The sequence below is a fragment of the Brachionichthys hirsutus genome, chromosome 1 (genome assembly GCF_040956055.1).
Source record: "Brachionichthys hirsutus isolate HB-005 chromosome 1, CSIRO-AGI_Bhir_v1, whole genome shotgun sequence".
Classification (NCBI taxonomy): Eukaryota; Metazoa; Chordata; class Actinopteri; order Lophiiformes; family Brachionichthyidae; genus Brachionichthys; species Brachionichthys hirsutus.
Genome location: NC_090897.1, coordinates 4,691,217 through 4,705,652, shown reverse-complemented (window position 1 = coordinate 4,705,652; position 14,436 = coordinate 4,691,217). Strand labels below are relative to the sequence as shown.

The 14,436-nt window shown below is 40.7% G+C and overlaps 2 protein-coding genes across 2 annotated transcripts; both read right to left on the bottom strand.

Annotated features, from left to right (window-relative positions):
* Positions 1-1,440: 1,440 nt before the first annotated feature.
* Positions 1,441-2,403, bottom strand: mc1r (melanocortin 1 receptor). Its single transcript, XM_068738579.1, has one exon. It carries the CDS (start codon positions 2,401-2,403, stop codon positions 1,441-1,443), a length of 963 nt encoding a protein of 320 aa, XP_068594680.1.
* A 1,238-nt stretch (positions 2,404-3,641) lies between these two features.
* On the bottom strand, positions 3,642-14,041 carry tcf25 (transcription factor 25 (basic helix-loop-helix)). The gene is made up of 18 exons (XM_068760778.1): positions 13,796-14,041; positions 12,593-12,727; positions 12,415-12,483; positions 12,061-12,185; positions 11,108-11,173; positions 10,819-10,901; positions 9,705-9,835; positions 8,986-9,085; positions 8,208-8,301; positions 8,018-8,110; positions 6,920-7,025; positions 6,459-6,618; positions 6,236-6,323; positions 5,920-6,078; positions 5,748-5,838; positions 5,399-5,478; positions 5,201-5,273; positions 3,642-3,918 (listed from the first exon to the last, which is right to left on the bottom strand). Exons 1-18 carry the CDS (start codon positions 13,985-13,987, stop codon positions 3,751-3,753), a joined length of 2,013 nt encoding a protein of 670 aa, XP_068616879.1. The 5' UTR covers positions 13,988-14,041; the 3' UTR covers positions 3,642-3,750.
* Between the last annotated feature and the right edge of the window lie 395 nt (positions 14,042-14,436).

Here is a 14,436-nt window from a genome sequence, read left to right as displayed (position 1 = left end):
TGCAGTGTTCTTTATCAATAGCCCTTCTGTTTTGGAGAACAAATGTCCTCTGGCACTTTTTCTTTCTTTAAAGGATGAAAAAAAATAATCATACACATATTGAAGATAAAAAGCATACGTTTAATTTTTTTTTTAAATTGTTTCTTGTTTGTTTGTTTGTTTTCATTCAAAGACTTTTGTCTTGTTAGGGGACACACATATCAAGGTTTGCATATTTGTATTGCAAATTACTAAGAAGAGAAGAAGAAATCTTCATTTCTGTCATTGAAAGTTGGACGACACACAACAAAACTTTTGTTTACACCCGATACAAGTGGCTCCTTGAGACAATCACATGCATATATAGACGATTTAGGTCATCTCGTCTGGATGGATGGAATGATGCATGGATGGAGGGACAATTTGGACTGATTAGTTCACCTAAATTGCAAGTTTGTGCGGCAGCCAGCATGCACAATCTTTAAACATGAGTCATTCCTCGCTATTGGTGACTTTTCCGTACCCCAGGAAATAACTCTCAATATCTTACTTAAAATAAATCGCACGTTTATCATGAAAGGTCTTCTTTATAACATTAACACAAAATAATGCATGTAATAAATGTTTAAAATGTCATTTTAATGACCTTTTTAGGCACATACATTCCATTTTATGATGTCCCCAAAGCAAATTTACAGTTTCAATGAGAAACATTTGCAATATTATTATAAATAAGTACAAACATGTCTTTATTATTGTGTAGTTAAAGCTCTTTAATTATAAATATATATAACTGGATATATTAATGTCATTTATTATTTTTATTGAATTTATTGAATGTCCCTGAAATTGCGTTCCACCCTGTTAGTTTGTGTTTTTTAGCCTTCTGAACAAAAGAAAACTAAAATTCCCATGAACTAACATTCAGGAAGTGTAATCTCTCTTTAGGAGGGAAATACTATAATCTGTGCCAGTTTTATGTTGTTAATCTGTATGTCCTACTCTTAAATTTGCACCCTGTTAGTCTAAATTATGTAGAAAGTAAACCACATTTGAAAAAAATCCAAAACATGTTTGATCTATATACTAAAGTACTGTTTAAATCTGGAGAGCCAGATAGATAAATTTGCTCTTTCATAGAGCAATGGGTAATTTAGTTTAAAAATATTCCACCCTGTTATGTATATAAACTCTCACAGTTCATTTCTTAATACAAGTGCTTAATACAGTGCTCGAGCTCTACCAATACAAATACCTGAATGTTCAATATGTCATTTAACTGATACAATGTTAAAAACACGACAAATTCATTCTTTTTCTCCACAAATGTGAACGCACTGAAAAGTCACCGAGAGCCATGCAGGAATGACCCAGCTGCGTCCTCCGGCTTCCGACACGCCAAGAAAAGGTAGCCGACATTGTTGCTTTCTATTTTTTTTGGGGGGGGGGGGAAACATTTCATCATATTCGGATCCGCCAACAACACCGGAGCATCTCCAGCAGAGTTTTACGCAGCTCCGGGCTCCGGCAGGCGTAGATGAGCGGATCGATGAGAGAGTTGCAGATGATGAGAATGAGGAAAACGTTAAAGTTTCTGAAGTAGCAGTTGCAGAAGCGTTCGGTGGGACAGACGACGATGAGGATGAGGTGGAGGAAGAATGGCCCCCAGCACAGCGTGAACACCCCGAGCAGGATGGTGAGGGTGATCGCTCCCTTCGTGTTCGTAGAATGGCGCCTGTTTTTGTCGAAGGACGTGATGCGCCGGGAATGCAGGTGCGCCGTGAGGAACATGTGCACGTACAGCGCGGCGTTAGACACCAGGATGACGCAGAAGAACGTCACCAGGCAAACGATGACGGCCACGTCGGTGTGGTAAACGATGAAGAGGATGCTGGAGACGACGCTGCCCAGCCACACGGCGGCGATAATAGCGGCGGCGCGCCGCGTCGTCATGATGCTGCGGTAGCGCAGCGCGTAAAACACCGTGATGTAGCGATCCGCGGCGATGGTGCACAGAAAAGAAAGAGACGACACCACGGAGCTGCAGATCAACGCGTCCACGACGTTATCCAGGTGGCGCAGCGCGTAGGGCGGGATGTTCATCCACGCGTGGTCGTTGAGGAGCATGCAGACGGTCTCCACCACGTTGCTGAGGCCGACCAGCGTGTCGGACACGGCCAGGCAGCAGATGAAGGAGTACATGGGCGAGTGCAGTGCGCGGTTCTTACAGATGGCCACAATCACCAGGACGTTCTCGACCAAACTGATGAGTCCGAGGGCGAGGAAGAGCTCCGGCGGGGTGTGGATCTGGAAGCAGCCCACCCCGTTCCCCTCAGCGGTGAAGTTCGTTTCGTTATAATCCATAAAATCAAAATACATGTCCGCGTCCGGGTGCAGGAGGGCGGGAAAGGACCTGTTGCTCATTCTTTTTCTTTTTCTGACTTTTTGTTTTGAGGCTGTCCTGTCAAATAAAATAAAAAAAGGAAAATGGAAGAGGAAAAAAATAAATAAAGCGCCTCGTCCAAAGAAGCTGCTCAAGGCTGCCGAGCCATCGTCGGCGTCGTTATCTGCGGATTGTCGTATGAGCGTGATCCGCCAAACACCTTTTTAATTAACTGTTAATTAATATTTACTCGAGTCATTAATTAAATGGAATAAATTAAAAGGAAGTCAACTTTACGCACGGCGGCGAACACCAGGCGCGTCCGTCCTTCTCTTCTCTTGGACCTAATTCCTTTCAGTTAATGGTTTAGAAACTCCCGACGTCCAACAGCAAACGTCCCTCCTTCAGTTCACGGGTCCGGCGGGTGTTTCCATGTTATACCGAATTAATTTTGAGGCGACCCCCCCCCCCTCAAGTAAACATCAGCTGCCCGCCACCCTCCAGTTTCGGTAATTGATTACACGGTTACATAAAAGGAAGATGAGAGCAGGACTGTGATGTTTTGTTTTTGTTTTAGAGTTGTTCAGCAAAGTATTTCAGCTGCACGATTCTACTAAAATGGATATTTCTTTTAATATCTCTACGCAGCATCGTGCGTAAAAGGCACCACTTCGGCCCATCTGCTCTATTCATGGGTCCTTTCATAAGGAAGAAATGTTGGGATTTTACGTACATGTAAAAAAATAAATCTATAAAACCATTCAGAGATCCCTGATCTGCAGTCAGAGCCTGCTGAAACAGCTCGGAGGAGAAGCAGAGAGACACTCAGAGATTTTGGGATAATCATCTTTGGAAGGATGAGTTAAAAGCAGAATTATTTGGCAGATGGAATATCTTTCAATGAAAAGGGCTTCAGAGCAAACAAGAACAGAGGAGAGAGTGTCGTGATGTGAGGATGCTTCTATTCTAAGCACAGACTAGAGCGCGACAATTTGAAGCTTTGATGCAACAATTCCAAACGGCACAAAAGAGGTTCAATTATATTCTTGTGTCATGAAGCAGTTTGTAAATCAGAAACTCACACACAGTGAAGATCAAACGGTAGATATGGGAACTTCCTCGTGTTCAGGCTCATTTGATCTTTCTCATTCTTTCCTTGGGAATAAAGTTCAGCATCTCATTCATCACGGAGTCATTTTGTTTTTCAATCCGCGCCACTAAAGCAGAAGAATGAACTATGACAACTAAAAAAAACACAATATTCAGTTGTTCTGTGCCATCTGTTTTAATTATTATAAACATCATAACATATTAAAATGATTCTTGCCATCATTATTTCTTTGATTCCTCTTCATCCTCACACTTGGCACCCCCCCCCCACTCCTCTCTCAGTCCCATTCCTCCTCATCTCTGTCGGGGTCGTCTTCTCTCGGCGGCTCTTGAAACCTGATGTTTGCCAGCATGTCCCTCATGGCCACCATAAGACGATTCACTTCCTGGTTGAGTTCCTGACCGGCTCGAGCCACTTCCACGTCCTCCTCCTGCATCGGACCATCCTTTAAAATAAACGTATCCAGTATCAAGGCTATTTCTAAACGGTTGAATCCCATCAAATCTAGCTCTTCTCTCCTTCTGATAATGCTCGTCTCTCTCCATCCGTGGGACGACATGGTTGCTCGTCTGTCTGACCTTCGTGGTCGCTTCACTTCCAACCCCGCCTTCTCCTGATCACCTTGGCTCAATCGCCTTTAAGCTCCACCTGACCTACAAATGGCCCTCCTTCAAGCCAACCATTGTACTTTCAGGACACAAAACCAATCCACAAGTGGTTTTGTTCAAAACTTCTGATAATTAACTGGAATCAGCACCTAATATTCATCCAGTAATGTGGATTCCCAGAGTAAAATTAATTCATTTAATTTTAGAAACTGTTACAACACCCCTCGGACATGGGTCGTAACACACACACTAATGGATTTCCACACATTACCACCTAAAAGCAATTCATACACATCTTTCAGTATCTTCTGTGGTTTAGAACTTCACAATGTGAAATTGTCACATAAATGAGAGGCACTGACAAAGGACAATGGATTTAATCAGTAGGATTTGATGTAGATTTTGTTCTGGTTCTGCAGACACAGAGTTCTTTTATTATCAGAGACAAATGCACCATTAATCGGCTTAATCTAACTGTTGCCATTAAGACTGTAAAGAACGTGCTAAAAATCGAGACTGGATCTATCGTTCAACGGCCTGGGGTCCTTGGTTTTATCTACACTAGACACGGTTCAATGAACCGAACTGTCCTGATAGGCACCTGACCTCACAGCCAGAAGGTCACAGGTTCGAATCCGACTTGCGGCCTTTTCTGTGAAGAGTTTGCACATTCTCCCAGCGTCTGCGCGGTTCTCTCCGGGTTCTCCGGCTTCCTTTCACCACCAAAAACTATGCAAATTAGGTAAATTGGTAACGCCAAATTGTTGTGGGAAAGGCTCCAGCACTACCCACCACCCAGTTATGGATACGGGTAATGTTTTGCACGTTCGTATCAGGAGAGGATCAGTTCACAGTGAATTATTCACACTCGCGAATTAAAAGCATTAAAATTGAGTTGATTTGATGGTAGATCTCAAAGCTGCAACTCACATGATTTCTGGTTCCTTGTATTTGTTCCAGCAAATCTTCCCTATTGTTGACCACTTACACCCGGGATTATTTCAGAGTATGTATAGTAAAATAAAAATAAATGTGAACTTTAATATAATGTTATGTTTACAAATCCGGTTTTACGCCCATTTCCTTCCTTGGCCACCTTCACCAATCAATGCAGCTCACCTGAAGGTTGAAGTTTGGCAGCAAAGACCGGAAGAAGAGCGACAACGTACTCTCACTGGTTGCACCAACGTGCCTATAAAACACAAAATAAACCACACTGATGATATAACGGAGTCCAGTTTCTAAACTACGATGTTTGTAACTTCTTTTGACTGGCGTGGAACCTTCGTGCGCACAGTTTTAACGGTCTTCCATTACCTTTCTGGCTGGAAATAAGATACTACCGAGTCCAGTGGTGGAAGGGGGTCAAAGCCCATCAATGGCTGACTCGTCACCTCCTGAGTGCATCAAACAAATTAAGCATGACTCTAGCCACTTACCCTGGGATGCAACAATTCAGAGATTAAAATGGTTCCCAGAGTTATCAGAATTCTGTAAAATACTCTGTTTAAAGTCAGACGTGTTTTTCACTCTGTGTGAGAAGTGATCAGATTGAAAGGCTACATGTTGTGAGTGACGATCCCTTAACTCTTGTGCACATGTTTTTTTTTATTAAATTGATCGAACTGAATACAGTGAACGGCGCTTCCATGCGGTTTCTGCTTACAAAAGGTAGACTTGAGATGGCTTCTTTGATCTCTGAGAGGAGGACATGGCGATGGATGTTTCTCGGTGCACTCTGGTATCTCTGCTTTCTCCTGGAACAGTGATGCAGGTATGATTATGCAAGCTGGAGTGTACAAATATGTGGTCAGGCCAGCAGCTCTTTGACATCTCACTTGTTTTGGCAGTCCTCTACGAGGAGGTCTTTGGCATCAACTCGATGTAGCACCTCTTTCACAGACTCTTCTAGCCATAGCATTACTGCTGCCTCCTTCCATAAGGTAAAAGTCCTCCCCGCATACAGAGCAGTCAGTTCAGCCAGGGCTGGGGGTTGCCTAGAGAGGTGGAGAAATACACAACAGAAGAGCAAAATGGACAAAAACAAATTAAATACGCAATATGTCCGTCCTTAGAAAAGTGTCAAATGTGTCCCTGTCCACTGAATTGTACAATAAAAATTTCAAAAATTATTGTCACTATAGCATACATTACCCTGTCTGACTCCTTGGCCCAAAGAAGTCGTGTGTGGTGACCGAGGCATCCGGTTGCACAGTACACAGATCCAGTAAGGGCATTAGGACTGCAGCAGGCATATATAAAGCAACAACAGGTCACAGCTCATCAACAAGTTCTTTCATACGAGTCAATTATCACCGCAAACAATGCAAAGGACGGACGGAGAGCCAATGATATCTAAATGTTCAAACAGTCTAACCTCCAGGGAACATTATGAGAGCATTCTGCAGCGTTTGGTCAGCTTTGTGTCTCTGCTTGTCATTTTCCTCTGGACCCATATCTTCCTGCTGGCTGAGATGGAAATGGCAAAGCGCAGTGGAATACGCAAAGTTTGGCAGCTGGGACAGATTCCTGTGCTCCTGAAATGCAAAAGTGAACCATTTGTGTGTTTTGACCAAAGGTGCACTCGAATTAACACACATGTGAGCCAAAAAGGTCTTCATTGGGCATCCACTAAAAATGCATCCTCTTTTCCCTCACCCGAAACAATATCAAAGCAAACTGACATTTGTAAGCATTTAAGAACACTAAACAGAGTTTTAAGCTGAGACCCATCTGCACAATGTTAATGTCATATTCTAATTTTGAACTATGTTCTCAAGTTTAACCTGCGGCATCTGCTGGCTTCTTGGGGCACAAAAAAAAAAAAAACAACTTTACCTCCCACTCCTGATATAACTGCACAAGAGCCTGGTACTCTCTGGAGCGTAGCATCAGGAAATCAATAAGCAGCAGCATGCAAAGTGGGTCAGATTCGGGCTCCAAACTGGATGGAGTGAAAACAAATACATCTGATTAGTAAGTATAACTTAATCAAACAACAGATCACCAAACGCAGCCATGGCTTAAATGTAGATGTTCCCACTCTGTGTGAAATAAACAGAACTTTAGAAACCTGCTAGTATTTAAAACACCACTATTCTGCACTAGACATATTGCTTTCATGAAGCCAGACTTAAGCAATCATAGATAAGTATACGCTTTTAATGCAGCCTCAGAGGTAGCAGCAGTCGTGTCTCCCACGAGCCGGTCCCAAGCCCAGATAAATGCAGAGGGCTGCGGCAGGAATGGCATCCGGCGTAAAAAATTGCCAGAATTAAGCATGTAATCGACCAGAATGTCGATTTGCTGTGGAGACCCCCGACGGGACAAGCCGAAAGAGGAAGAAGATCCGCTTTTAAAGGGTAACTAATAAAATTCAAGCTGGAAAGCACTGGCAGCGTGAAAACACCCCTCGTGATCATCAGCAATTATACTTTAGTCATGTAAAGAGGTTTATTACTGGCAGCCGGGGGGGGGTTCTGATTTGTTGAATCATCTTTCATGAGACAATACTGACACTAACAAATTAATAAAATTAGATACATATTCAAATATCAGCTGATACATCAACAAAATAGCACATGATGACTGTTGGCGGTTATTCCTTCCAGAAAAAAATTAATATGGCTTTCTCAATACTCTGGAGGAATTGATTAATTATGATTATGATTTATACCTTATTGCTTATTACAATATCGTACTTTTCAACATGTGAAATTAAGGACTGGGTCAAAATTGCCTTCTTTCAGTAGAAAGTGTGTGGGTCAGGAATAGTGGGAAAAGATGAACGTCAGAAATGACTCACTGGGGTAAAAGCTATTTTATTGGCTAACCTTGAATGGAGAAGCAGTTTTTTTAGTACTATGTCTACCTGTGCATTTGTCTTTTAACTTTACAGCTTGTTTTTCCCCTCCGTTTCAGCATTTTCTATCATACCTCAAGATGAGTTTGCAGTACTCCAGAGCCGTCCGAGGGCATCCTCTCTTCTCTAGAAACATCATGTGCTTAAAAAGCGCCAGATAAAAGGCCCTGCACATAGAGAATCGATGATGGTTGTTAATTACAATCTGGGGTCCCACGAATTTCCCGAGTATGCAAAGTAAGGAAAGGAAAGCGAACGCCTAACCTGTTCTCTGGCCTCAGATAATCGAGTCTGCTGGTACCCGAGGTCAGACTGAATAAAGGGTGAAAAGAACACTCAAAGCTGTACAAGGCCATCTCTGGGGGGTGAAAAGGAGAAAGCAACACACCTGAACAAATACAATCTTATGACAGTTTTATGAAAGCATCAGCCATCTATGTACTGAATATACTGGAGGCACAATCACAGAACCATAAGACCAAATCAGTTTGTTTTGGCCATTTCCTCTAACAGATAGTCAACAATATTTATTTTGTTTCACGTGATCATAAAAAGTAGCTCATCTGATAAAGGTTAACTGCTGACATTAATTACGGAATGAGACAAGTTACCTTTGTTTAATTATCCCCCCAGTCTGCAAAGCATTTTAGTCACGAGTTCATGAGAGTCTCTTATGACGAGAACTTTGAAACGCTCACAAGGCCAAAACCCCCGGAGAAAAACATTCTGTAAATGTATCTGCCCACGATATCCTTCGTTGCTTTAGCGATCTTACAGCAGTCTATTGTTTTTGGATATATTCTTTGGTATAGTCACAAGATGTCTTCCATTGAAAACAAATAGAGTCCTGTGTGTGATATGACCCAGCAAAAAAAAATATCACCTTGCTAGTTGTTGATTTACATTTAAAAATATCAATTAATAATAATTTCCTTTATTAATTTATGTGTGAAATTTGGTGAAGGTAGGATATATTGTTTGTTTGGTTTTTTTTACCTATGGATAAACCCATTTTCAATTGATGTAAACAATAGAACCTCACCAATGAGGTCTCTGGCCAACTCTTGATCCTCCTGTATGCGACCCACATCAGATAGCTGCAGCAGGGAATCGATGTGGTAAGGGTTAAGCCGAAGAAGGACCTGGGGGGGGGCAGAGAATGGTGATAGTTATAGAGACACACAGTGTCTGAGAACACACTTAAAACAAATACCGTACACATGTTGAAATGAAAGAAAAGCACCCCTCCTCTGATCCCATGTCACATTCTTCAGAACAGCCTTTATTCTGGTCAGATTATTAAATATAGTGAATTTCACAGTCATTTTACTAGAACAGGTGCCGGACAAATCATGTTACCTCACCCAATGCTTTAAAAAAGACTGTCATTTATCATACTATCACTCATTGGAATAGTTGCTCTCTGCACATCCATCGATCCTGCACCAAGTACAATTTAAGAAAAGCTTTCATTAACAGCTGATCAATAGTCCTGTAATGATCATTTCAATGTTGTCCTGTTTTGTGGATGACCAAACGTGAAATATTTTTAGATGATGTGCCTATGAACGTAATTATGTGTATATGTAGTGTGGATATCTACGCTATAATGCGTTATGATTTGATATAATGACGCATGTAATTCCAGACCTCAGAAAGACGAGCTGGTGTCACGGTAACAGCGATCCTTTTATAATACGCAAATACTATTATCTCCTCGTGACACTAAAGTGCACAGCAGAGGTTAGCTTTGTCTTTTACCACAATGTTGTTGGGGTCCATAGACTTGACAGCCTCGAGGAACTTGAACTGTACTTGCTGGTAGTCACGGTTGTGCTCAAAGGTGAAGTACTGAGCACCATCCTGCGACTGCAATAAAGTCATTGAGATTCCTGTGGAGACGTCAAAAAAAAGTTCAGAACAATGTCTAAAGAAAGACAATAGCATGCAATTTAAGCTCTTATAGCTCCCAGTTTACGTCACCAACCTTTGCTATCAAGGCTATTCGGTATCGTTTATCTGCTCTCGCTTTCCATTTGTACATAGTTCATAATGATGGATCTAAATCATTCATCTCAGTACATATAATATCTCTTCTTCTAAGGAGTCCTCATCAAGACAGCAGCATAGATTAAGAGATTAAAATGAATAAAACAGAAAAATTGACATCACAAAGCACACACAAAATAAACTAGAAAGACAATCAGAGATTGCAGACCCTCGCCTCCAATAGACTATTCGATCTCGCGAGACAGTAAACAGGGCTTCCGGATCAGAGGGGCCAACGAATGAAAGAAAAGAGGCAAACAGGAAATTCCCAAAATAGCATTATAACTCTCCATAAAAGGCCAAAACTATAAAAGACATTTACTTCAGGGCAAGCATGTAGAAGAAGTTTAAAAGTATTCAGAGAATGAAATGCATTTAATGTGATTTTGATTTTAATACCAAGGAGCATGAAAGGACAAACCAGTTTTAAGAAAGCTCTGCGTGCAACCGGGGGGGATGTGTAAAAGTATCCGACATGTGAATATGGTGCTGCATTTGCAGGAATAAAAATAACTAATATCTGAAGGTAGTTTACCGAACAATGCCTCGACAGTAAAGAGCAACATATGACTTTAGTTCCTTTGGCATAGATGCATATGGACAATTTAGCATAATAGTTAGTTTTAATATAGAAGGTAACGGCTAATTTCAAGGTACCAAAATAACTAATTAGTTGTGGTTTAATTAATCTGTATACATTTTCTTCTATAAGTAAAACTTTTGAATGTAAGTAATCTACTAAAACAAAATATATACTTAAATATAGCTCTCGAGTAAATTATTTGTGTAAAAGTTATATTCAAGACGACTGTAAGGAAAAGTCTACCTGGGCGGCTGTAACGAGGCCAGCTGTCCTTAACGCTGGTCATCCAGGTGCTACGGTGAAACGGTCTGTTTCTCTGTCGGGGTCTGTCAGAAGAAAACAAGTAAAAGCCAGAGCGTCCACACATCCGGAGCCAAGGCATCCGCCAATGGTTCAGAAAATCAAGCTACTAGTTTGATCAAAGTTCTACTAATAATAAGCAAATTGGACCGAAAACAACAGCTCCTTGGACATGGAAGCAAGAGCAAGAATACATGTGTACACAGGAGGAGAACAAACATTTGATTTTCACCTCTGATCCCCTTGAACAGCCCGTGCCCCAAAATATCTTTTCAGCTCCGTCTCTGGGTTAAGATTCCTAATGAATTGACACAGAAAATTATATTCAATACACAAAACTATGGAGAAAAATATATTCAAAAGGAAATCAAACTTTAGAAGTCTGCTCTAAACTTAACAGCACCAATGCTTTAAAAAAAAAGTGCAGTGTATTATTCTGATATTTATTTATTTATGCTTCTATGCCAAGAGGTAGAACAAATCCACTGATGAACATCCAGTATTTAAGTAATTAAAGGAAAGATTCAGTAAACAAGCAATCATGCTAGGATGGACGCTATATGAAATGTGCATGCAACCGTTAAACACGTACGGTAAGCATTTGTGTATGGAGTGAATTTAATGGACCCTCCACAGTCTCTGCAGAGTTCAGATCTCTCTCTGCGTGTGCGTTTACGACTCTGAAACAGGAGCGGACCTGAAATCTTATGCTGATTCTCATACAGCCTGGTCTGATCTGGCCTTGCAACACTTTTAACCAGCAGGAATTCAATGCAGCCTCTCCCCAGACACTGCTTCCTTAGAATAGCTGTTTCTAAAATGAGCCAAAGGCGCCACCTCATGGTGGAAATCAAGGCCTACAACAATGTTTGTTTATTATATCACGCGTGGCAATTAGTCGGGAACTAGGAATTTTTAGAATACTTTAGTCCATGTTCATAAAATTCATGTTTAACTGTCTTTATTTTTGAACCACAGAACTGAACACATTTAATTTAATAAGTTACAAGAGTAATCTCGTAGAGAAAAAAGTGCGCGCCTGTGTGTGTGTGTGTGTAAAAGTAAGGACTGTTTTGTCAACAGCAAACTCTAGTGGGTGGAGAAATAAATAAAAGCCAATAAAATAAAGAACGTCTGATGTGAATCCATTTAGTCCGTCTGCATGACAGGTGCTGGTCTCTTCACCTGTGCTCCACGTGGAGGGCCGATTTTCGGTCAGAGCCTCCACAATCTTCACTTTGCAAACTCAGACCATTGGATTTCTCAAGGTTCTCCAGTATTAAATCAATGTTATCATCTGGTGCAACTTCCTGTAGGTCAAAAAACACTGACTTAATTGAAAACAGTTTTTGAGTCATAATCTGGAACTGAAATATGACGTGTGGTCAGACAGGAAACATGGAATCAGATCATATATGTGTCTCCTCACTTCATTCACCAGAGGAAATGATTGTTTATGCAGTTAAATTATTATGAAATAACATGAATCAGTTGTTCCAGTTTAAAAAAAGACTGCAAATCATTTTAGAAAATATTCACCTCTCCATCTTCTGAAGTGACTTTTGTCTTCTTCTTCTTTTTCTTCTTCTTTTTAACTCTATCTCCACACTGTTAAATAAAAAAGACAAATATGTGCATTTGTTAGTAGAATATTTTGGTAAAATCTGAAATGAAGAGGAAAAACAACCTTCTAACATTATTTCAAATGTACCGGCACCTTTTTCTGTGTCCCTTCATCTTGCTTCTGATCTGGTTTCTCGATGTCTCCGTTGTTACTTTCCACGCTGCTAGCTTTATTCACATCCACATTCTCTGTCTCTTCATCAGAGGAAATCCTTTCTGCATCAACCATCTAAAAACAATAGATGAAAACCACATCGAGATTGAAAATATTCCTCCAACAAAGACATCTTTTCTTGAACTTATATCATAGTTACAATAATTTAAGAGTAACCGCTACTCGTGGAGAGGATTTGTGCATTCCAAAGGGCAAGAAAATGTATGTGATTCAAAGTTATCTACCACAAATGCAAATGAGAGGCACTATTTGCAGGCTTGTAGAAAATACCAATAGTTAATATTTAAGGTTAGGAAATAAGTAGCTTTTCTGTTTACTAGTTGGTGTAAATAGCTCCTACATTAAATCTAATTATTTTATAATACAACCTGTTACACTTGTGACATATCCATTAATATTAGCATAAATTGAAAAGTGGATTTTAATGAAATTACATGTGTGACTGATACTTTTGATTTGACAACTGCATGAATCTTCCTTTCAAGTCTTAAATATACAGTTTATACACTACAGTGATATAGACCAGTAATGACGTGATGTCTTGATTCATAGGGACTTTGCTTCATCATCAAAAAACCAAATCCATATGTTCAAACAGTCCATTTGGCTGTAGAAATAAACTATATAGTGTGTTTCAAATAAATATTTTTGTCAAAACAAGTCTTTATATACAAGGTAGACTTTGAACTGAAGAGGCATCGCGTTCTTTAGTGTTTGTTTTTAAGACAAGGCCTGTACAAATCCACAATTGAGGTTTGAAACTGGTTCAAATACAGAATGTATAACTGTCTTTAACTAAGAATAGCTTGTATAGAGGTATGTTGCATCATGTTTACGCATCTCCATTTCCTGTCACGTGTCGTTTGTGGACATTTTAATTGCGCTGAAGCTTTACTTCTCGAATTGTTATGAAGCAGGCTACGTCTCAGTACTTTCCTAACGTGATGACATTTTGCTAGCTAATCCTAGCTGCTAAGCATTTGAGTGCAGTCATAAAACTTGACAGTTACGCTAACGCCGCACGGCTAACTCCAGCTAGCAATGTTGAACGTCACTGGACAAGTAGCGTTTACAAGTTCACGTTTGACCCGGTACATTTTGGGAATTACACTTTCACCTTACCAATTCATAAATGTTAGTGACGTCTTTTTTAGCCCTGTCTCTCTTTGCCTTCTGGCTTGTTTTGGTCTGGATAGACGCATTTGCCGTGTCCTGGTCCTCCTCAGGGACGTCACAAAAAGTTAAATCCCCGCTTCTCAAGGCCTCCTGGCCGCGCTGCTTCCCTCTCAGCCTCCGCAGAGCCCGAGTCGACATTGTCAACTGCTCGAACACATACACGTCAATGTTCGAGATTAGTTCTTCTTCTTCTTCTGCTTCTTCTTCGTGGTTTCAACAACAGCTATCTATTATCCTTGTGATGCTGCCACCCTCTGGTCCCTTCGGTGAGGCCCCTGACAACGCATTTTCCCCGCCTCTAGGGGGCACAGTTCTTTGTTTATGGTCTCAACAACAACAACAAAAGGTTTGAGGAAGTGCTGTAGCAGGAACTTTCTTCTTTTATCCATCCATGTGTTTATAGCCCCTCTGATTGAGTAAACATATTGATACAGAATCCATCACTGTGTGTGTTCATTATTTTAGTCTTGATGTCAGTCTGAATCTCCGACCTTCAGTATCAAACTTCAGGTTTGATATGAAGTGTTGTGGAACTAAACTGAATCAATGAGCAGCTCACCCGTGACTGGACGTCGTCTTGTTTGAGG

Excerpts from the sequence above, each read along its gene's own strand:
- mc1r (XM_068738579.1), bottom strand. The coding sequence starts at position 2,403 with ATGAGCAACAGGTCCTTTCCCGCCCTCCTGCACCCGGACGCGGACATG.
- tcf25 (XM_068760778.1), bottom strand. The coding sequence starts at position 13,987 with ATGTCGACTCGGGCTCTGCGGAGGCTGAGAGGGAAGCAGCGCGGCCAG. Across the intron at positions 12,186-12,414 it reads TCACTTCAGAAGATGGAGAG|GAAGTTGCACCAGATGATAA; the intron begins GTGAATATTTTC and ends TTTGACCTACAG. Across the intron at positions 8,302-8,985 it reads GTTGGCCAGAGACCTCATTG|AGATGGCCTTGTACAGCTTT; the intron begins GTGAGGTTCTAT and ends TTCACCCCCCAG.